The sequence below is a fragment of the Eptesicus fuscus genome, chromosome 5, assembly GCF_027574615.1.
Source record: "Eptesicus fuscus isolate TK198812 chromosome 5, DD_ASM_mEF_20220401, whole genome shotgun sequence".
Classification (NCBI taxonomy): Eukaryota; Metazoa; Chordata; class Mammalia; order Chiroptera; family Vespertilionidae; genus Eptesicus; species Eptesicus fuscus.
The window spans coordinates 42,113,959-42,137,605 of NC_072477.1; the positions used below are offsets into that span (position 1 = coordinate 42,113,959).

The 23,647-nt window shown below is 49.9% G+C and overlaps 1 protein-coding gene across 2 annotated transcripts in view; it reads left to right on the plus strand.

Moving 5' to 3' along the window:
• The window catches only part of ANP32A (acidic nuclear phosphoprotein 32 family member A), a 38,292-nt gene extending 16,068 nt beyond the window's left edge, over positions 1-22,224 (plus strand). For both annotated transcript variants that reach the window (XM_008139086.3, XM_054716096.1), the window contains exons 2-7: positions 15,226-15,375; positions 15,603-15,725; positions 17,983-18,184; positions 19,631-19,728; positions 21,675-21,738; positions 22,013-22,224. In XM_008139086.3, coding sequence (XP_008137308.1) covers positions 15,226-15,375; positions 15,603-15,725; positions 17,983-18,184; positions 19,631-19,728; positions 21,675-21,738; positions 22,013-22,074 — 699 coding nt within the window. In that variant the 3' untranslated portion in view covers positions 22,075-22,224. The remainder of the gene's footprint in view (positions 1-15,225; positions 15,376-15,602; positions 15,726-17,982; positions 18,185-19,630; positions 19,729-21,674; positions 21,739-22,012) is intronic.
• Positions 22,225-23,647: the final 1,423 nt, after the last annotated feature.

Below are 23,647 nucleotides of genomic sequence, written 5' to 3' on the forward strand. Positions count from 1 at the left end.
GGACAAGGCTGAGCATTAATTGGCTGATAGTTTTCATCTAGAAGCAGGTTCCTGCATGAATTTGAAAGGAGCTTCTGGTGAAGTAAGACTTCCTTAATTAGCCTGTTAGGGAACCAGCTTCCCAGTATTATGGGGGCTGAAGAATGTGATGCCTACTCTTCTGCTTCAAGCTTCTAAAGGGAAGGACCCAGATTGTCATCTTTTTACTCAATATTGAGAAAAAGTAGTGTCTTTTCTATGTTTTGCTTATTTTTACCTATTGAATGTCTGTGTGCCAGACATCCTATTTATTCATATTTAATCAATACAGAAATACTACAAAATGAGTGGGATTATTCCCACTTTAACAGACAGGGAACTGAGGCTCAGAAAAGTAGTTCAGTAATTAGCTCAAGGTCAATTAGTCCTGAGCACAGCCGTGCTTGGGTGCAAAGCCAGGTCACTGACTTCAGAGCTGTGCACGGAGCCGCAGATCTTCACTTTGACCTCCTGCCTTCTTCCAGCCACTTAGGGGCTGCTGAGAATATGGAAATACGCTCGTCTCCTGACTTCCTTTTCCTTTCTCTATCATAACCGATGATGCCAAAATTTCTGATTTTTAAAAATGTTCTTTGTGTGAAATAGAATATATATTGAAGTGAACAATAAATGTGAGGTCCAATGATTTTTCTTTAGATTCCCCCCTCACCGCCCCCCCGACCCCATTAAATGATTATTTTACATTGTTGGGGAAATCCCCATGAAATCCACTTTTCCTGTGTCTGCCCTTACCTTTCTGGGCCAGGGCCTTAATGAATATGTCTGGATTTCCTTTTACACTCTGACTTGCTTCACGCCCGAGGGCTTGTACACGTAGCTGAGAAGCGTCCCCAGGGTGCCTCAGATACTAGAGGGTCTGGAAAGTGGGAGAAGGCCACATTGTTTTCCAGTAAAAGTAGGCTGAGACATAATTAGGGGCTGAGGTGCCGCCTCAAAACCAGCAGCAGTGTATTCTGACCTGCGAGAAAGGAGTCATGGCTGTTGTGGAGCAGGCGTGGTGATCATGGTGCTCCTGGCCATCAGCAAGACCCCCTCTGGGACAGGAATTAGGTTTTACCCCTTATTGAGCACCTAGTATAGGCCTTGTGTCATGCTAGCTGGTTAGCAAGCATTACTTTTTTTATCCCTCAGAACACCCCTAAGGTGTAGGTGTGGCCGCCCATTTCTAGCCGGGGAATCAGATGGCCTTCAAGGCCCACTGAACTAACTGCCCTGTGTATTGTAGCAGTCCCTTCTTATCCCCTGCAGACTGGACACTGAGGCAGAGGGCAAGGGTACCTTTATCATTGGATCCCCAGTGCCTGGTGCACTGACAGGCATAGCTGAATATCTTAATACATTTACATTTGAAGATTAAAATTTTTTTTGGCACTTGTAGGTTCTGGAGTAACATTTCTTGAATGAGTGGAGGGGAAGTAACTTGCCTACATAGGTACAGTAGCGAGTCCATTAAATTGGAGGACTCTGAGGCTCTGACGGCTGCCCTTGTAGGTCAGAAGTGGGATCTGATTCCAGCTTCTTGGTTAATAAGCTGGGCGAACGGGAAGTGACATAAGCACCAGCTTATCTGTATTGTGGAATTATTAGAGCTAAAATTGGAAGCAACCCAAATATTCATCAGTAAGGGACTGGTCAAGAAAAATGATGGCACCCCCTCACAGTAGAACACAATGCAAATATGAAACGAGGAGAAAAACAAGATATGTGTAAACAAATCCTGGTGAGGTGGTTAACTGGATGGGATGGGAGGGAGAATTAACTGCTTATACTTTCTTGGTTTTGAAACCATGAGAATGAAAGTGTTACTTTTTAAAACAAATTTTTCTAAATAACAGAAGTGACTTTGGACCAGCTGTTCTACTCATCTGGGCAGTTGGATTAGATCAAGGCTTCCTGTGGAGTGAGATGTTGCATATATTGTGACTCTCCAGCCTGTGTGGGCTTTTCCAGGAGACCCTGGCCCTGTCTGACGATGGTGTGATGGTATACAGTCCCTTTCATTGGTGGCCGGGACCTGGATCGGCTCAGACCGTTTGAGAGGGGCTGGGGTGGGGTGGAGAACAAGGAGCCTTCTGCAGAGGGGTCAGGCCTTGTTCCTGGGAGTTTATCCCATGAGAACCCTGCCCTGATGTGACTCAGTTGGTTCTTCCCCCAAAGTGAAGGATTACAGTGAAGAGAGACTGTTCTGGAGCATTCTGGCAAACTGGAGTTTCATAGGAAGAAAAAAGTGGCAGAATGTTTTCCCAGATTATTTTTAATGCTTTTCGGTTCAGCAAACATTTGTTGAGAGCTGCATGCAAGGCAGCGTGGGGGAATCAGAGCTGCATAACACCTCGTCTCTACTCTCTGGGTGCAAAGTCTTGGGTAAGAAACCTTGTAAAATTCCTCCCCAGCCTCCTCCAGGATAGCAGTTTACGGAGACCATGAAATTAGTAGGAGTTCTTCTTTGCATTTTACAGATGAGGAAACTGAGTCTCAGTGAAATCTTACCCACATCCACACAGTTCCTAAGTGGTAAAGCCCAGATCCAAACCAGACTTTCTGACTACTTCACATGTGCCCAGCCTCTCATAATCAACACATTCTACCATGGGGTATTTCCCAGGGGTGTACCCCATTTCGACCTGGAAACATTGGGTGAGCACAATCCTGACTAAAGCTCCTTCTCTTTTTTCCTTTAAGAAAGGGCAAGGGAAATCCCAGGCCTATGGTTGGGTCTTAGTTCTTACCCCTTTGATGTGGTCCAAACAATGCTAATTCCACTGCCTATGAAACCCACCGCCCTACCAGCAGTTACGTGCAGTGCTCCCCAAATGTGTGACAGACAGCTGCCCTCTCCCCACCCTATGCTCACACCAACACTTCCTCTCCTTCTCTTCTTCCACACACTCTGTTGCCGCCACCTGTCCTCTTGGCTGTTCCCCAGAAGGCCATGCACACTCCCCACTCTCAGGGTCTTTGCCCTGACTGTTCCATTTGCCCAGAAGGCTCTTCCCAAGGTCTTCGCTTGGTTTCAAGTCCCACTGAAAACTCCGCTTTGGCTAGGCTGTCCCTGGCCACGTTTTCTAAAGGAGTGTCCCTTGTTGCTATTGCTATCCCCCCTTTTTTTCTTTGTAGCACTTACATATATTATGTACAGATGTATACACTTACTGACTTATTATCTTGCTCCCCCACTAGACTGTAACCTGGAGGCCAGGCACCTAGTTCTGTTTACTGCTGTATCTCCTGTGCCTAGCATGGGTGTCCAGCATCTAATAGATTCTGTAAATACTGTCAAATGAGTAGATGGAACCTGTCGCCTAAATAAGTAGTAACACTTCTTTAAAGAGGAAAGAATCACCTGCTGGCGTGCTCAGTGGTTTGAGCATCAACTTAGGAACCAGAAGGTCACGGTTCAATTCCCAGTCAGGTCACATGCCTGTGTTGTGGGCTCAATCCCCAGTGTGGGGCGTGCAGGAGACAGACAATCAATGATTTTCTCTCATCATTGATGTTTTTATTTCTCTCTCCCTCTCCCTTCCTCTCTGAAATCAATCATATAATAAAAGCCTAATATGCAAATTGACCGAACAGTGGAATGACCAGTCGCTGTAATGTGCACTGACCACCAGAGGCAGACACTCAATGCAGGAGCTGCCCCCCAGCCCGCAGGCCCCAGGCCAGCCAAGGCGGGTGCCAGGGGGGGGGTGGGAGGGCCCTTATCGCCCCACTGGTCGCCCTGCAGATCAGCCGATCGCCAGCCAGGCGTAGGGACCCCAGCCATGCATGAATTTCATGCATCAGGCCTCTAGTAAAAATATATTTTTTAAAAGAGGAAAGAATCAAACCATAGCATTGTAAGAGAAGAAAAGACCCAAGGCTCATCTCTTTTCAGTGCTTCATCATGCAATATTTTCATTTAATAACCGTTCAGCACTGTTTATGTGTGAAGTTCTTTACAGACAATCCCTTAGTAGCCTCCAGGGAGCTCACTTATTTATTTTTTCAGAGCAGCCCATTTTATGGGACAGTGTAATGATTTAAATACCCTCTTGTATTTTATTTTGGGCCAAAAACTGCCTCTTTGTAATTCGTGCACACTGATCTTAGTTCTTGCGCCACCGAGGAACACAGAATAGATGTACTTCTATTTGCATATGACACTCCCTCAAATAGTTGGAGAAAGATAGTGATCAAGAGTCTTTTCCACCCTCCAGCCTAAACATCCCTAGTTCCTGCCATTGCTCGTCCAGCTGTCAGTTTTCAGACATCTTCCCTCTCTGGTTGCCTTCCTCAAGTTTGTAATGCTTCAAGGTTCGGCATCTGAAGTCTGGCCCTATGGGAGCAGAGTGTTTTGTGATGCTGAGGGAGGCATGTTGGTCCATCCTACTTGTTTCTGTCAGCACAGCCTGGGATGGCAGGACCTCCTTCCTGAGCTTCTGGTGAAGACTAACACATTGGATTCTGTTTTACATCATCTCTACTGGTCCAGCCCCTCCCTGATCCTCAAGGATTATAAAGATTGTACGGTCTTTGTATTTTAGCATTTTGAGATTAACGCAGCTGTAGATCTGTGAACGACAATGAACTCAACTCTATTAAAAAAACAAAACAGTAAAGATAGGTCAAGTTCTATCATCTAACAATAAAGATTAAAAAAAAAAGAAAAGTTCTATCACCAAAATGCAGGTGAAGAGGGCGGAGCTCTGGAAGTAAAGCAAAGCCTGTAATGTGAGCCTTGTGACTTCCTCCTTTCTTCCCTGTCGTTGAATGCCTGTGTCTTTCTCTCAGGCCTGTCTGTCTCCCCATGTTTCATCATCCTCTTCTCCCAGCAGGGCCTCGCCTTCCCATTCCTTCCTTTTTTTCTCTCTTTCCATTGCTTTCCATTTCCCCCCCTTCCAGTTACTAGACATAGGAACTAACATTTACTTCTTAGCATTTCTTATACTTCCATCCCCAATCCTTTTATCATAAGCATTTAACTTATAGAATTTTTCTAAGGGAGAAGAGAAATCAGGTTAAATCGCTTCTTGTGTGTGACCTTGGATGGAAGGAACGTTCAGCCCCCTGCCTTAGGTTCTAATGCATGATTGGTTTCCGTTTCTGCCCAAATCAGCGGTTTCCGACTGGTGGTTGGACACTAGGGCTCAGTGCAGCAGTGTTTGCTCTGTTTCTGTCACTGCCAATACTTTGTCACTTTGGGTAGGGTTGGCAGGGAAGGAGGCCAAGGTCGAGGGTTTCATCTCTGGAGCCACTTAGTTTTTCCTGCCTCTTCTGCACTCTGTTCAGACTGGGGTGAGTGGAGGCAGGGTGGGAGGGAGGAAGCTGAATTCAGGCAGGGGGCTCTTTTCCTAACAGCTTTTTTCTTTTTCCTGCTCGGTTTCCTCGCTTCAAGGAGTTCCCTGTGGAGAGGCTTGTGACTTAGGGGTGTGGCCCCTCAGTTAAGAGAACTGAGGCTGGCCCAAGGCTTGATTCTTCAGTGGGCTAACTCTAACCTTGGGTGAATCACTGGGTTGGCTCAGTTGCCCGAGAAGCTGGGTTGGATCCACTGGTTCCGCAGAAGTGGCAAAGATGTAGCCCCTGCATTCTCTGAAGCATGTTTTAAAAGCCAGTTGGGGATTCGGCAGAGGCCTAGTACCAGGGCTGTGGAAGGTGCCTGGATCTCCGAGTCTGAGTGGTGTGCTCTCTTCTTAGGTGGGTTATGGTGGTGGGCTGGGCTGGACAGAGGCTTTGAACTGCCAGCTCATGGATCTTAGTAGTAAAACTGAGGAAATGAATGAACTTTTGTTTTGCAGGCCATTCTTCCCCTCGGGCCCACAGGGAGTGGGTAGCTGTTATGGTCCACACTACACCCATGGCAGAAACCCATGGCTGTGCTCCCTTTTCAGACCCTGCTGACCCAGGGACTCTGGCAGGATCTCTGCAGCAGACAGCCCTTGCTGTCGGCAAGTGGTCCCAGCCCAGCCAGGCTTAAATCCTTGAATCTGATCGCAGTAGCCAAATCAACCGCATTAGTCGGCTGGGACAGAGGGCCCAGGAAGCCATTTAAAAAAATATATTTTTTTGCCCGGCCAGCATGGCTCAGTGGTTGAGCATTGACCTCTGAACCAGGAGGTCATGGTTCAATTCCCGGTCAGGGCACATGCCCAGTTGTGGGCTTGATCCCTAGTAGGGGGCGTGCAGGAGGCAACTGATCAGTGATTCTCATCATTGATGTTTCTGTCTCTCCCTCTCCCTTCCTCTCTGAAATCAATAAAAATATTAAAAATTAAAAAATATATTTGTGTTGGTTGACTTGCCCAACAGTGGAGTCAGTGGGGCACTTTGCTTTAGAAAGTGAATAAGGGTTAGCCTTTGCCCACCCCACTTCTTCCTCTCTAGCTTGAGTGACCTGTGTTTATGAAAGCTAACCCCTCTAGGCAGAGCACCAGGGGGCCGCTGAGACCTTAGAAAGGCTGTGTTTGGAGGAGAGGCAGCAGGAATAAAGACTGCCAGATGTCCTGTGGCCGAGCAGTGCCTCTCAGAGGGCCTGATGGAGAGGGACAAGTTCCCTGGGAGGATAGAACTCCACTTGTCTGTGGACAAGGTAAACGTGATGATGCCTGGGGAAGCGCTTTAATTACTGTAACACGGGGAAGAAATGCCAGGTGGTGTCATGGTGCTCGCTGCAGGTCAGGGAGCCTGGTAGAGGGGTGAGGCGGGGACAGACTACCTTCAGAGGAGGCACAGGGGGTTTGGTCAGAGAGCCATGATGGTGGGGGGACTGGAAATCCTCCTCTGGATTTGCACTTGATCCCCATGGCCATTAAAAGCTTTGGGACAGGGACTGATGGGAGGTGATCAAAGCAGCTTTTTAGGAAGATTGACCAGGATTTATCCACCCCTGCTCTCTAGGCCTTCCTCTTCAGTCTCCTCATGGCCAGTGCTGTGGCTCTGTAATGAGGTCATTGTGGATGGTGTGGGTTTTTTTAAGAATCACAGGGTTATTGAGCAGAGAATGGGACCCTGTCAGCTGAGGTGCCTGCCTCCTGCTGCCTTGTGAGATGGCGGACATCACATGGAGGAGGTCAGACTCCCACATTTGGAACACAATACCACAGACTTCTGGGGGCTGTTTTTGTGATCCAGATGTGTTTAATAGACTACATGATTGATTTTTGCATTTCAGTAATTATCAGGATAATTGACCAGTGTCCTGTATTTCCTTTCTGGCATCCCTTAGTGATGAATTCTGGGCTTCATTAGCCCATGAAATTTCCCACCTACTTTTGGAGCACAGTGACTGAGATTGGGTATGGGTGGGACTAAAAGTGTGTGGACGACAGAACTTTGGAACCAGAAGGAATCGTACCTCTGTACTCAGGCCCCATTGTTCAGTATGTGGACGAGGGGCTGGCAGAAGCCCAGAGAGTGGACATGACCTCCCTCAGCGCACAAGCAAGGCAGTGGCAAAGTGAGCACCATGTCCAGGTCAAACAGCGTGTCGAGCATCCTTTGCACTGCACCTGCCCACATCTTCTCCCCCTTTCCTTTTTCTGGTCCCATTCACATGCCACCTGCGGGGACCGGGGTCTTCACTGGACTGCTTCCAACTCCTGCTTCTTCTGGGATCTGCTGAAGGTAGGAAGGGACAACCATTTAGAAGATGCAGCCTGCCAAGTTTTTTTCAATGGATCACGCCACCCACAAATTCCAAGAGCCTCATCTCTCCCTTCTGAACTTCTCCCCACTTCCTGGCTCCCAAACAGCTTTCTAAGCCTCTTGCTCTTGGAATACTTTCCTTCTTGTGCTCTTAAACCAGGCAGCGCTAGTGCAGGGCTGGGCAACCAGGGAAAGCTTCCTGCAGGAGGTGGAACTGACAAGTCCTTGAAGTGGAGTAGATGGCTGGAAGGGAGAAATGAGATTTTAGGGGAGGAAAGCAAAGGCAGAACATCAGGGAGGGGCCCCAGCCTTGCTGAAGTTCTCAAGAAGTTAAACAGGCCCTTTGGAAGGCCCAAAGCCCAGGTCCTACACCCACCTGGGCGGGTCCTGGGGTGGTTACCGCTCTGAGTCTGTCCTTCTGGCTGGAGGAAGCATCTGCAGTGGAAGCAGCTCCTCTGTCTTGGCGAGACAGCCACCAAGTCCTCCCCACACCCGCGGAAGAGGTAGGAATCCAGTTCCAGGCAGCGAGGGAGCCAGTCACAGGGTTTATGTTAATGCAAGCCCTCCCCTAGCCGGCGCACAGCCTATTATCCTTGCCGGCCGACAGCTTAATTACCGCTGCGTTCCTTGGTTCCCTAAAATAATAAGGATGGCGTCACCGACTTCCCGCGGCCATGTGCTCCCACCCCGCCCGTGCCTCCAGAGCTCTATTGTAGGAAACAAAATCCAGACACTCCGATGCTTTTTTTTTTTTTATCTTGGAGAGATTTTTTTTTTTTTTTTTTTTTTTTTTAGTAATGTGGGCCCTGCCCCTTAGTGAAGATTTTAAAAGATCTTTAAGTGGTGTGGACACCTGTCTCCGCTACCATCAAGGCTGAGGAATACCCTCCTCTTAACAGAAACTGAAAGCTACGTGGACGATTCCTGGGTCTTCCACAGGGGACTGGTTTCTGGCAAGAGCAGCGGTACAGTGTACGTGGTACAGCAGAAGAATCACCCAGCCTGGGTTCCTAAGCTCTAGGCAAACTCTGGACCTGGCTTCTTCCTCTGAGAAAAGAGGGCTAAACTAGACCAGTATTTTGCAAACCATGGGTTAAAAAAAATTTTTTAACGTGCTAGAAAGGAGTAATTTTAACAGGGTAAGTTTTGTTTCAGCGTGTATGTCTAGATGCACACAAAAAGGTATGCACTGAGTCAAGGTGTAAATGGATTTTTTACTGTGCGTTGTGGTCAGCAAGCCACTGACCTAGATGATCCCTAAGGCCCGTCTAGCTTTCGAAATGTCTGACTTTTCTCCCAGAGCCTGACTTTCACCCCATGGAACCTCACTGATTTTTGCAGGTTTTGTCACACCAACTGTGAAGCAAAACTAGATTTTATGGTTACAATGACAAAATCACAAGCATTTATCACTCTAATCGAACACGTTTCCCCTCTGCTTTGGTGCCTCGAACAGCCTGGCCTTCTAGCTAGAAATCTGCAACAGGGGATGGCCCATTTAAAAGCTGACCTATTTAAAACCCATGAGCACACACACAAAAAAAAAACCACCACAGGGTCAATTTGATTTGAGTCTTCTCTTCTGTGCAAGGCTGGAACTGGAAAACTAAATTGGTCAGGGACTGACAAGGTTGAAACCAAAGCTACAAATATGTATTGAAGTCTTGCTCAGTGAAAAAAGACAGTCAAGGGTTGAGGTTAGTGGAAAAAAAGAATCAAGGCGTGGATGTAAAATAAAGGGGTATGTTTGGGGTACACCATCTTAGTTCTCCAAAGTGTTAAAAGGCCTTGTATATTCCACGAGGAAGCCTTGCAAACAGCTGAGGTAATAACTCAGATCTGCTGGCCTGCCTTTGTTCTCATTTATCTATCTATCTATCTATCTATCTATCTATCTATCTATCTATATTTAATTTTAGAGAGGAAGGGAGAGGGTGAGAACGGTAGAAATATCAATGATGAGAGAGAATTATTATCAGCTGCCTCCTGCATGACCCTACTGGTGATTGAACCCACAACCTGGGCATGTGCCCTGACTGGGAATTGAACAATGACCTCCTAGTTCATAGGTCGATGCCCAGCCGCAGAGCCACACCAGTCGGGCTGTTCTCATTCTTGTGCTTTGAGAGGGGACACAGCAATAAACGTGACTGGATCAGGGGGAAGGAAAATGGCTTTTTCCACAACTGGGGCGTTCAAAGTATTATTTCATTTAATCCAACCCTAAGTGATCAGCACTCTGGTCATTGCAGGAGCTCAGGAGGGGTGAGATGAGCAAGCAAGTGGAGAATGGATTTGAGCCAGGTCTCTCGTGACTCCAGAGCCTGCCTTCTGTCCACCTCTCCACCTTGCCTTAGGAAATGCTGGAAAAATAAAGAGCAGTTCTCAGCTTCCTTTTCTCTGGTTCTGGCCTTCAGAGGACTCTGTTTGAGGCCCAAGTTGTCCATTTAAATCAGCGCCAGCTTCACGGGCATGTGACTTGCGCGGTCACACAGGGCCCCATGCTTAGAAGGGCCTGCTCTTGGGTTTAATGTGCTGCTGTCACTGTCTTGGAATTCTTAATAATTTTTGAACAAGGGTTCTCACATTTTCATTTTGCTCTGGGCCCTACAAATTACATGGCCAGTCCTGGCTTTGACATGTGTGTCCCCTTTCTCTGTCTTTCTAGGTCCCACAGTATGCCTCCCAGCTGGCACACAGGACCGTAGTTGTTTACCAGCTGTCTGCCTCCTCCTAGCCAGCCCCCACACCTCCTGCTCACTGTCCCCTCCGAGTCCCTCAGCGTTGGCCCAGGTGAACAGTGACCCAGGAGCACTGTGTCTGGAGAGAAGGGCAGAGCACCGGGTCAGGGGGGAGGAGTGTGCACAGTTCGCTGGTCTCCGGGATACAAGACATACGGGAAACCATTGCTGCCGCTGTTCACAGAGGCAGGGTGTTCATTCAGCCGGTCCCGGACCAGTCACATTGTACATTTCATGGTCTGGCTTACTCTGTGTGCCCCGCACCTAGTGTTGTGCCCGGCACGATAGACAGGGCATTTGTTAGGCAGTTGCTCTGGTGTCCACTCCCCGCTAGGCTGATTATGGAGAAGGACAGTCCCTGACCTCTAGGAGGATCGGGTGCTTAATACACGATTAAATGATTCATGCAGCAGCTGCCTTCGGTGCCCTGGGATGCTCAGAGCTGGACGCAGGGGAAGGCCGCCTGCGGAGGGGGGCCTTGTGCAAGGATGAGAGGCGGGGAGCAGTGAGATTGGAGGGCGGAGGGGGAGATCCAGAGTGGAGGGCCTCTCAGGTCAGTTTAGGAACTTGAATTCCGACCCCCCCTCCCCCCCCAGGCGGTGGCCACAAGCTGGGAATGTTTTCTAGGCCAGAGTTTGCATTTTATAGGTTAACACATATCATCCCCTTTCTGCAGAGGCTGAGCCCAGCATCTCAGGGATACAGTCAGGGTTCATTCAGCCCGTCAGCCGGGTCCTTGGCCTCCAGTCAGGGCCTATTCCCAGGAGTCCAGTGTCCCTGCTGTCACAGAGGCCCCTTTGGAAGCAGAGCGGCTTACGTGACTGGCCAGGACCAGGCTGCAGTGTTGGGAACACAGAGGAATGGTCAAGTTGGAGCCGCGGTAAAGACACGCTTGCACAGTTTTGGAACAACCAGTGGGTTGTTCCTCAGTAAAAATGTGTTCATGTTGATCATGGACCTCACAGCTCTCGCTGGTGGGAAATGGCCACTGCGTTCTTGCTTTGTGGACAAGTTTTTCAGGAAATACCAGGGCCGGGCAGTCTGACTTCTAGGGAACTTCTTAGTGCCGCACTCACATCTCTTTGGGGCCGAGTGTGGATATTCAGGCTTCTCTGGGGTGTCTGCACTTGAGGCCTGAAGCAGAGGGTCCTGTGTGGGTTTGCCATTGGTGTGTCTGAAGAGTTCCTGATACAAGCAGTGTCGTCCCAGCTGTTGAACTAGAAAGAGTGTAACCACATTCGGATATTTTTAAACAGCCAGTGGAGTTGGGAGAGAGTCTAAACCCAAAGTACAAATTTCCGGTTTAATTTTAACTTTGCACTTAACTCACACCCAGGATTTGGCAGGAGGAAATGGGCCTTTAGTTATTTGTTTATTTATTTTTTTAAGGAGAACACTCCCTGAATGCCAAGGATGCTCTCTTCACCTGGAAGGTTAGAGCATGGTCACCAAGCAGAGGCAGGAGGAAGTGGGGTGCAGTTGCAGCAGTTCAAAGTGATTTAAGGAACACTGGGGCGGGTTGGAGGTGTGGATAGATAGCCTGTTCCTATTCGGGAGCTCAAAGAAAGTGTGGCCCTCCTCCAAGGAAGGGGGTGGGTCCAATGGCTTCTGCTGTTGGGCTGGCGTTTTTGTTTTTTGTTTTTTCCTGTTTGGCCCATTTCAGACTTTTCACGGACAGCTTACTTGCCATCCCCATCAACCCACAAAGAAGAAGTGGGTTTCCCTCAGTGTGGTTTGTACATTTTGGTGATATTAGCACCCTGGGGTTTAAGCCTGGACTTGCCCCCCTCCTCTTTAATCTCTCCCCTAAGAGTGCTGAAACCCCCAACAGGAAGGAAATGCAGAAACCCCGGGGATCCTGCATGCCCCACAGACCTGCAAACCCCACAGACCTGGCTCCCCGACACCACAGGCCTCCCTTGCCAGTGACTGGAAGCAGCCTCTTGCTCCCTGGGGAGAGTGGGGTCCCCGAGCCCCTCTCCAGATCTGTGCTCCCTGGCTTCAGCCTCATCTGAGCGAGGGCTGGGTTGTTTTGTGCTTTGGTTACTGAGGAAGTGTAACCACGGTGGGGTCTGCTGGGAGTGGCCCCCACCTGGCTGGTCGAACAGTTAAAAGAGGGGTAAAAGGGGAGCAGGTGGCTGTCAGGGCAGCTTGTCCGATTGAGTTGGCGCGCTGGGAGCGCCTGTGCCCCATATTTGAGAACGTCAGAAATCATCAGGAGCCAACACTGACCACCGGGCCCAGCAGACACCCTCCTGTGGCCACTTCTGCCCTTGAGAAATGGGGGACTGCCCACTGTGGGCCTAGCACTTAGAGGGTGCCTGCTGAGGGCTCAGGAAAGAGCCCAGGATTGTTATGAATAACACAGTAGTAATAGTAGCACGGACTTGCATATTGGTCCCGAGAGGAATGGCCTCCAGTTTGGTGTGGAGCTGGAGCTGGAGCTGGAGCTGGAGCCTCTGTAGAATTCCCAGGCAGCACTGAGCTGCTCCGGGAAAGAGGTCGACTTCCAGGAGGAATTCCCTTGACTCTGCAGCACCACCTCCCCCCAGCTGTGGGCCTTCTCCTTGGCTAAGGGCCTTAAGAGGAGAAGCCGTTGACCCGGTTAGGGAAATTGCATGTCTGAAATCGTTGAGGGTGGATTGGAATCCGTTCTCATATTTGTCTTTCTTTGGTGGAGGTTACAGAACTCCCAAGACCTTCCAAGGAAACAGTAACTAAAGAAGATGGTGGGCCCTGTGACTCCGGCATTTACCACAGACTGAAGGAGGGTCCTCCCTCCCCCAGGACAGTTGCTCTCCCTCCATCTGCTCTGCTCCCCTGAGGCCTGGCTTCCTGGCTCTACACTGATTTCCTGCCCTAGGGTAGGACTTATTCCCAGGCATTCTTGCCACTGACCTTGAGAAGGTGACTTGACCTGGACATCTGGCCTCTCCTGGGGCCTGAGGGAGTGGGAAAGGACAGGAAAGGCCCCAGGAAAGGTGGGCCCTGGCGCCAGTGCCCAGGCCCAGAGCTCCCTAGCCGTGAGGGATTAATGCTGTGCCGGGCTGAGCCGCCTGCATCTCTCCAGCAGGGAGGAAGAGAGCACTGATGTGCCCTGAGCTCTCCTAGACTGCCCACTGGCAAGCGTAGACTGAGGAGGGGCACGGCAGGCCTGCTGTGGGTCTGTTCCCCCAAGCTGGCATTTGACCCAGAGATGCCCCAATCGGAGGGGCACCTGGACGACCTTGGGAAGGTGGTCATCCTGGACCCTTCAGGGAAAAGCTAAGCAAACTGGCCTGCTGCAGGGAAGCGCGGGGGCAGCCTGGCAGGCAGGTTAGGGGTCTGACTGCTTATCCCTGAGAAGAAGAGGCTCTGAGGGGCAGGAATGACCGTTGGGACATTGCAAGACTGCTGCTGGGAAGGACAGGCCTGTCCGTGTGACCCGGGGTGAGAGGTCAGACCTGTGGGGAGAGGGCCCAGGGCCAGCATGTCCAGGCGGCAGCAGTGCATGTTTCCTGGAGGCTGCAGGGAGCAGGCAGGGGTGCTGTGGCAGGCCCCAGGTGTGGCCAGGTGGAATCATCATTAAGGTGCCTGCCAGCCCTGGGAGGCCAGGGGCTGCCGTGCCAGCCTGTCAGGGACCTGAGTGGGTAACTGGGCATCTGCCTGGAGGGCCAGCACCCTGGCGGCCCTGGTTGACTCCCTGGGTCCGTTCAGGCCTGAGACAGGGTCGCTCTTCTCAGCTAGTGTCCCTATTGTCCGAAAGCCTGGCCTCCCACGTCAGCCAAGTCTGCCTTCTAACAACCTAATGAGAAGGTGGCTTTTTTATCAGTTCTTTCTACCTCATTAGAAATAAAGGATTTGGGGTCCAAGAGAGGAGAATCCAAGACCCCTAATAGGGCAAACTGCCTCCAGAGAGGTGGGCATGGGGCAGAGCCATAGAAGTGCCTCCAAAGACCAGCTTTTGGACTTTGTTGCCCTCAGCATTTCATTATGGGTCCATCCTGGTTTATGGATTTCCGTTCTCTCCTTCCACATCTACTCAGGACCCCAAAGGGCAAAGCCGAGAGCTGAGATATCTGTTACGGTAGCTTACATGTGTCTCTTAATATTAATTAAAGTTCAATTGAATTTAAAACTCTGTTCCTCGGTCTCACCAGCCACACTGCAGCTGCTCAGTGGCCACCCGTGGCTAGTGGCTCCCCTCGTGGACAGTGCAGGGGTTTCCCTTGCCGCAGGAAGTTCTGTGGGACAGCAGTGCTCTAGCGAATGGAGCGTTGGAGGAGCCCCTGATTGTCTCTCCGTACCCTGGGGTAGGCCAAGCAGTGACCATGGTGACAAATTCCAGGCCAGGTGGGCAGGTTATGGCTGGTGGCAAGAGCGGTGTGAGAGCGAGAGGGAGGGGAGGGTACGCCAGCAGGAGGAAGGTCACAGACACATGGAGGTGAAGGGAGCACGGGGGTTGAGGATGGGACGGAGGGAGCTGGCCTCGGGCCGGTCAAGCTGGGGCCATGCTGGGCGTGGGGTGAGGCCCAGAGGTCCCCTAACGTTAGAGCCAGGATCTGGAGGCTGTGGTGATGCATGGCAGCGTTGCCGATGCAGCAGGGCTTTCTGAATTTATCTTCTACAGTTCAGCCGTGCCTCCTGTCTGGAGTGGCCCCTGGTTGGTTCTGCAGCTCCGCTCCCCTCAACCTGAGTCCCCGGGTAGAAAGGCCGGGGTGGGCATGTTGTTAATGTGCGAGGGACTGTTTCCTGGCTTTGTCGCCGTCCTCCGAGGAGGCCTGACACCCCTTCTGCCTGGGCCCCATTCCTCCCTCCGTTCACACGGTCCTTCCCTTTCCAGGTGAAAGAGCTTGTCCTGGACAACTGTCGGTCTTATGAAGGCAAAATCGAAGGCCTCACAGATGAATTTGAAGAACTGGAATTCTTAAGTACAATCAACGTAGGCCTCACCTCAGTCGCAAACTTACCAAAGTTAAACAAACTTAAGAAGGTAAGTAGAGTGTAGAGGAATGTGTGTGTGTGTGTGTACACACGCGCACATGTGTGTGCGCCCTCAAGCAGGCGGTGGGGGTAGGGAGGAGAAATGGCCATCACTTCGTGTTTAGGGAGCATAATTGAGGGTGTATCCAGCTGCCTGCCCCGCTGTCTGCTAGGCTCTGAGCATACAGCCTTCGTTTTAAGAGCTGTTTCTGCTTTTTATTTCCCTGCCTTGTTTAGCTTGAACTAAGCGATAACAGAATCTCAGGGGGCCTGGAAGTATTGGCAGAAAAGTGTCCGAACCTCAAGCATCTAAACTTAAGTGGCAACAAAATTAAAGACCTCAGCACAATAGAGCCACTGGTGAGTCATTGGGTCCTTCCCTCTCCACCGGGCGGGCGGAGGGCAGGACTGATAGCAGCGAATGCTGCTTTTGAGTTTCCCCCCACTTGTTTTACTTTTTTTTTACTTCATTTAACTCCCCCTGTGTGCTGTGAGATAGAGTTTGAGCAACTATTTCTGCTTCATCCGTCAAGAAATTGAGACCTAGAGAAGTTAGTGCCTTGGCCCAGGTCACACAGCCAGGCTGGCCGTCTGGGTGCAGACTAGGCCCCTAGCCTCAGCGTCTGGCCTAGCGCTTTTCCTCACGCAGTGTCTGCGTCCCTTTGGAAACTGGAGCTTTTCTCCAGGCTCCTGGTCCCTCTTAGGGGAGGGAGGATCCATCCGAGAATTAGGCTGATCCCGGAGGAGGCAAATCTGCTTTCTCCTTGGTCACGGACCGGCCTGAGGCTGGTGCCTCCGAAGGGTGAGAGATGGGTTGGCCCCGACACAAGCCGTCTGGGATGGCAGAGAACTGTGGTCTGGGAGCCTCATGCCGGCCTTCCTCTGCTGTCCTCCCAAACGTTCTTACTGGCCGGAACGGCACGTCCTGGTCAGGATAACAATTTTTACATAAGCAGGATCTGAATGGCTGAATTATCTTGATTTTTTTCTTTTTTTTTTAAGGAGGTCAACTGTAAGATGTGTCATTGGTTCATTAGTAGATTTTTTTTGAAAGATAGAAATACTACCACCCGAAATAAACACACTTATTGTAAATATACACCTAAGAGTCACTTCGTACGCCATGCAACTTAGAATCAGGGGAAAGGCCTGAGGGTCTTTTGCCAAGTTTTCCTTTTCTGAGGGCGGAGGGTGGAGCACTTCTCAGGTGGGTTTATAGGGTTCTTGTCCAAAAAGCACTCTTTGCCCCCTGTGGGTGCTCGGGGGGCTGGTGGATGGCCCAGGTGGCAGAACAGGAAGTTAGACATTTTCTGCCCATCTGTGGCCTGGGGTCACTCACTAGAATGGGCTTCCCATAGAACATCTTGTCAAGTCCTCCTCTGATCGGAAAGCAGAACTATTTTGTATATCTGAAATCTTAATCTCATTACAAAAGGGAAAATGTGTGGAGGTCTAGCTGTGTGTTTGGGTGGTGAGGGACCGAGTGTATGAAACACTGTGAATCAGTCATCGTTAGAGATCAGATATAGACAGACACACACACACACACACACACACACACACCATGCTCCTCCCACCCAGACCACACATTTTTGTAGCTTCCTTTTCCTAGTGATCAGTGTGACTGATGGGTTACACTCACCACTAAAGGGTGGGCAACTGCTTTGGTTGGGGGTGCTGGGCTCACCCACCCAAACCACAGCCCAGATTCCCTCCCTGCCCTTGACCAACCGCTGAGAATGGCCAGGTCTCTGTCTTGAGCTCTTGAGAGAGCAGCCTGGTTCCTGACATTGACCCTGAGGAACGGTGGCTTTAGTCGCCTGTTAGGCCTGGCCCCGTGGGAACAGGGTCTTGGCCTGGGGCAGGGTCCTCCTGCCAGCTGTGTGACCCTTCCACTTCCTGGGCCTCAGTTTCCTCAGACACCAAGCAGGACTGTATGAGCTTAGACCCTCCTACATAAAGCTTTGACAGAGCAAATTATTCATGTTAAGTGCCATGAACAAAATCTGGACCCTCCGCTGGGTTTTCTCTTGTCCTTTTTGACAGGCAGCATGGCGGAGAGTATGCACAGGGGTGAAGCTGGGTTCCAAACCTCAGTTCTCTACTTCCTCATCTGGAAAACGAGCAAACAATTATTTCTACCTTATCGGGGTCGGGGTTCTGAGGACAAATTGAGTTAATACCCAAGTGCTGTGTTAACTCCTATTATTCTAGCAGCAGGGGTTAGTATGTTGGCTCATGCTGCCGTTTTAGTTCCCGTCTGGCCCCTCGTCACAGGGGCAGGCAGCACAGCTCTTGTCTCATGCACCAAGAGAGCCCCACTTAATTTCAAGCAGAATGAAAGTGTGGGCATTGGATGAGATTTTAACGATAAAATCCAACCCTTCATTTTCCAGGTGAAGAAACTGAGGCCCACCAACCGGGGGTGATGTGAGTGGGTGGACACTGTGGCCGAGCAGGACCAAATCAGAATTCTTTCCCCCTGTGGCCTTGGCTCTTCACACTGTCTCACTTCATCCCCACCTGTTTCCCTGGTTGTTTCCCCTCGCCCCGCCTGTCCCCTCCTCTCCTGCCTCCCACAGGTCACTCACTGTTGACTTTATTTTTCTGCTTGCAGAAAAAGTTAGAAAACCTCAAGAGCTTAGACCTTTTCAATTGTGAGGTAACCAACCTGAACGACTACCGAGAAAACGTGTTCAAGCTCCTCCCACAACTTACATATCTCGACGGCTATGACCGGGACGACAAGGAGGCCCCTGATTCCGACGCCGAGGGCTACGTAGAGGGCCTGGATGAGGAGGAGGAGGAGGATGAGGATGGTGGGTGGCCGAGTGAGGGCCAGGGCAGGCCTGGTTCCTCCCTGCTTTACCGAGGGGTGGCCTGGGTGTTGGGAGGCCCCACTGGCTGCTCAGGGGTAGGACTGTCAATCTCCTTCCAAAGCTGTGGAGGGAGTGGGGCTCTCTGCTGTGTTTACTGGTGTCCCTAATCTGGGTCATTGGTTGACTCCCCCCTAAAAGAACCGTGCGTGAGCCCCAGAGAAACAGCCTTAGACTCTGTGTAGTAACTTATTAAAGACCATCTAGCTGAAGCCTCACTTGGGTTTTTTTTTTTTTTTTCCCCTTTCCAAAGTCCCACTGGAAATGAGATTCTACACTGTCTAGTGTGACTCTAGACTCAGACACTGTCCCAGGGAGGTGGGAGCAGATAGAGGAAGGTGGGGTATGGTCTGAGGTGTCCAGTCATGGAGCTGGAGAGGTTGTGGGGCCCCCTGGTGGCTGCAGCCCAGAGAACCACAGTCCAGGACTCTGGGGTGTGAACTTGTGAGGGATCCGGGCAAGTGGAGGCTGCAGGTGGCCTGGTGGGCTCCCTGGCAGTGTGGCGAGCAGCCAGGGTTGCAGGGAGGGAAAGGAAAGGGCACCTTCTCTTACCTTCCCTCGTCACCAGCACAGTGTGGCTTTTCCATGGGTCTTCATGGCCAGAGTAGAGTTGAGAATGGAGATACTTGCCTGGTTAATTCAGACCCAAGATTTCCCTTGTTAGATAGTATTTTGCAAGTTATTCATGCACTTTGTGATACAACATAACGGGCCCAGGACTGGAGTCCTGAGACCAGGTTTCTAGGCACAAACTAATTTGATGTGTGACCTTGAACAAGTCACTTCTCCCCTCTGCCTCAGATTTCTTGTGGGGGTGGGGAACCTTTTTCCTGCCAAGGGCCATTTGGATATTTATGACATCATTTGCGGGCCATACAGAATTATCAACTTAAAAATTAGCCTGCTGTATTTGGTCAAACATTTAATTAACTCACCCCTAATGCCTTGGCAGGGCCAGACCAAATATTTCAGGGCCTCATACAGCCCGTAGGCCGACGTACCCCACCCCTGCTTTAAAGTGAGCAGTTTGGCTGGGTGCTCTTTCTAAATGAATTAATTTCTCAGCTTTCCCGGGCCCGGTAACTGTTCCTCTGATCCTTCCATTTCTCCGTGGTCTCAACCTTCACAAAAGGTCTCTCATTTTTGTACAGCTACGGGACCAGGGCTTGTTGCTCACACCACTTCAAGTGCTTATAATTTAGATCATTTTAGGATGTGTTACATCACCTTCAGGCATCTAGGCTTTGGGCTTTGGTGGGGTGTGAGGTCATAGGCCCCACACTGAGGACCATAACACCCCTGCCAGGCCCACCAGCCTGGGGCCTGTGCTGTGCAAGGGAGGAGCCAGCTCACCACCAATTCGTTCTTGTCCCCATTTCCACTGCACAGAGGAAGAGTATGATGAGGATGCTCATCTAGTGGAAGATGAAGAGGATGAAGAAGAGGAGGAAGAAGGTGAAGAGGAGGATGTGAGTGGAGAGGAAGAGGTAAGTGCCTGGCTGGGTGGGGTACCATCTCCCTGAGTCCCTCTTACTTGCTGTCTCTGAGTCAGCAAGTAAGAGGGACTCAGGGCTGGTTTGAGAGAGGCCAGACTTGCAGCAAGCCCTGGGAAGTTGGATTAGGAGTGGGTGAGAGGGGATTCTGGAGGCAGGACCTCACCTGCTGGGGTAAGCCTGGCCCTCAGTTCTGTGTGAAAATTAGTTCTTACTGCATCCATGTCCCCATTTCTTGCCCTTTTGCATTCATATGTTAATTCACTGAGCACTCACAGTGTATTAGGGAAAATCAAAGACTGCCCTGAACTGATGGATAATGAAAGACACTGCTGGATCCCAAATCAGAGTGACAAGGGTCTAGTGCACACAGTAGAAGTAGTGCCATTTTCTTACCACACTGACTGGTTCCTAGTTTTTCGACAAGTCTGGGATTGTCTGTGAGTGGTAATACAGCACAGAGATTTAGCTGTGTGTCCCTGGACAAATTCCGTGACCTTTCTATTTCTTCATCTGAGAAATAGCCATCTGGATTGTAAACAGGGATCAACTCACTATATTGTCAAGAGGATAAACTAATTTATAAGTAAAATGCTTAAGGACAGTGTCTGACTAAGGTGTTTGACCACTTGCTATTTTAGGCTTTCACACCCTTCTTTCTCCAAGATGCCGGCTCAGCGTGCTGGGTTTTGTATTGGGGGTTTTGCATCAGCTCTTGCTGATGATAAAAGTTAGGTGTGGAGAGGTTTAAAATTATGACAGCATGGACAAGGCTCCTGGTTTCTCCCGGTTTTCTGTCTCCTGATTGAGCACACCGACCTGGGCAGGACCTCCCAGCCAGCACAGCCCAGGCGGGGAGGAGAGCTGGTGCGATGGGCTTGGTTCCTCCTGGTCTCTGTGCGGTTGCTCTTCTCCCTGGGTGTAGGCTGCTAGGCTCACCTCTGAACCCTTAGGAAAACAGCCACCCCTACACCCCCCGGACAGGGCAGTAAGTTGTGTTGACTAATGGGCTTTTTTGTCTTGTTCTTGCTGCCACAGAAGCTGCAGCGTGCAGGGTTGGGGGTGTGTGTGTGTGTGTATGTATGTGTGTGTGTGTGATCTCATTGACCATCTGCAGTTTTCCAGCTTCCAGTAAAGGAGAGCTTACACACACACACACACACACACACACACACACACACACCCCAATCTCAGCAAACAGACTGATTAAGGAATTCTTCTGTGACATTATAAAAGGATATCTCCCTTGACAAAAAGAAGTCTATCTCCAAGTTCTTGTTAAACAATGGCCTGCCTGATGCTTTGGGAACAGTGTTCAACAGGCAGAGATTTAACTAGCATGTAACCCGGGAGCAGCATAAAGCAAGGGTCCTGTGTTGAGAAGGAAGTCACACATCTGGCTGGATCTTACCGAGCTGGGATGATGCCCTCAGTGGAATTTATTCTCCCCTCCAAGTGGTCCAAGTTTGCAAGATGGTGCTGGGCTGTGTGGGGTGAGGTTGGACTTGCCCACAGAATCTGTGTTTGCTGAAACTGGGGTCTTCCTTGAAGCCAGCACTAGACTGAGGACAGATGGAAGGATGGCCTACTTCCCATGACAGAGAGTCTGCTTGGGAACCTGTTCTCCTAGGAGAGCAGCGCATTGGATTAGAATGCTGCCTGAGTCCTAGGGACTTCAGCTCAGGAGTTCTTGACCTGGGGTAGGATCCACAACCCCCCTGACACTGTTTGCAAGTATTGTATGTGACAGGGGTATTTTCTGGGGCAGGCGTTTAAAGCTTTCCATAGAATCTTTAAAGGGGTCTGGGGTCTGTGATGGAAAAGAATGTCCGTGGGGGCTCTGAGAGGCCTTTTTTGAGATCAGTGCTGGGGAAAGTAGCTTCCTCAGCAGGTCTGTGGCCGGGGCACTACTGATGACTGGCACTCATCTTCTCTCCTAGGAGGATGAAGAAGATTATAACGACTGGGAAGTAGACGATGAGGAAGATGAAGAAGAGGCTGGTGGTAGGCAGCCTTTGTACTCTTGGCTGGTGGCGGCTGTCCCCTTCAGCTGACAGTAGATTGTGTAGACCCCAGGGACCTGGCAGTGGGCACAACATGCCCATCTGAGGCTGCAGGTGCCTGGCTTTGCAGATGTCCTGCCTCGGTTTGCCAGGAGGGCAAAGCTTCCGAGATGCCTGTCCCCTGGCTTCAGTGGTGGGGGGGGGGAGGGGAAAGGGGGTGGTAAATTAGAGGTAGGACCACTCTTAATCTGAACGCCTTTTCCTTGCTCTTCCAGAAGAAGAAAAGGGTCAGAAGCGAAAACGAGAGCCTGAAGATGAGGGAGAAGAAGATGACTAAGTGGATAACCTATTTTGAAAAATTCCTATTGTGATTTGACTGTTTTTACCCGTACCCCCCAAATCCCGCCCCCCGAAACTTATTTTTTTCTGATTGTAACGTTGCTGTGGGAACGAGAGGGGAAAAGTGTACTGGGGGTTGTGGGGAGAGGGTGGGCGGGAGGGGGTGGAATAAAATACTATTTTTACTGCCACTCTTTATTTTTTCCCCTACTTTTTTTTTGTGTCTGTTTTTGTCCCTGTAATTGCAATAGCTGAGTACACACCAAGTGAGCATTTGTTCCATACCCTCGGAGAGGATGGTTTGGAGGTCTCTCACATTTCCTGGTATTTCCTGAGTCTCTTGAGTTGGTTGGAAGGCCGAGGCTGCCTCAGTTTGGTTTCTCAAAGCCCCGGAGGGACTGAGCACCAGCCACATCTTACCTCTTGTCCTGGTTCACGTGGTTTCTGCATTTCTTGGGCCTGCTAGAGGCATCCAACGCCCTGGTTTTAAATAGCAACCTAAAGGCGTATTTTGGCACTGGTTGGGGGACAGTCCCCATCTCTCATTCCCTTTCCCTCTTCACAGATGGTGGTGGGCTTCGTTCTACGAAGAAGACTCTGATGTCGCTCTTAGGAGTAGGAGCTATGAGCCAGAGAGCTGAAAACAGCAAGCTCATGAGTAAAATGGATCTGGTGGTTAGAATGAAAAGAGAAGAAGCAAACCCTTAACCGTTAACCTCTTTAAAAGATTTTTTAAAAACTCTCCTCTCTTGTTCTGTAAAATATTAGAATGCTTTGTTTTACAAAATGACAAGAGAATTCTTCCACATGTACTCCTGTGCTTAGACCATTTTTACAAACCTAAGTGCAGGAGATGTTGCTGCATGTCGGCTGGGTTTGTTTGTTTGTTTTCATACGCCCGAGCACGGAAAAACTAGCGCAAAATTGTATTTTCTTACCTAGTGGAAGTCTGAAATGACTGCAAATTCCTAGTGAATGTACAGGTTTGCTTTCATGTCCCTCTTCTGGATTGCTTTAGGAGTGACGTGCTTCCTGGCCCGTGTTTCATCTGTACAAAAGAGCATCTGCACCGTTTCTTTCCTCCCCCTCAGAAGAGCCAAACTTTGAGTTTTATGTCTGTTTGTCATTGATAAATTTCAATAAATCTTTTTATACAATTTTTTTGGGATGGCTTCTTTGAGTCCAACAGGCCATTGATCTAAGATGCATTCCACACCACCTGCTCGCTGACAGGGCTCCCTGACAAAATAGCTTTTCTCATGGGATATGTAACCCGATACTACGTTTGGACACTTTGGGTCTCAAAGCAAGACTCAGTGGTGTGCTTTCTTCATTAAAAGCTTCATGTTGGAGGCGGGGAGAAGTGTAAAGAGAGAAAGATAAAAAAAAACAAAATGTTAGGCCAACCTTGGGACCAGACCTTATTCTGAATACCTTCCATTGTTTTGTTGTTCAGACTGTAAACTAGAACATCTGCTTGAGAGCCTCAGGAATGTGTGAAACACATTTGTTCCTTTTTGACTTAGCATTATTACGATAATTTCTCTGCCTCTAAAGGGTCTTCAAAAGCA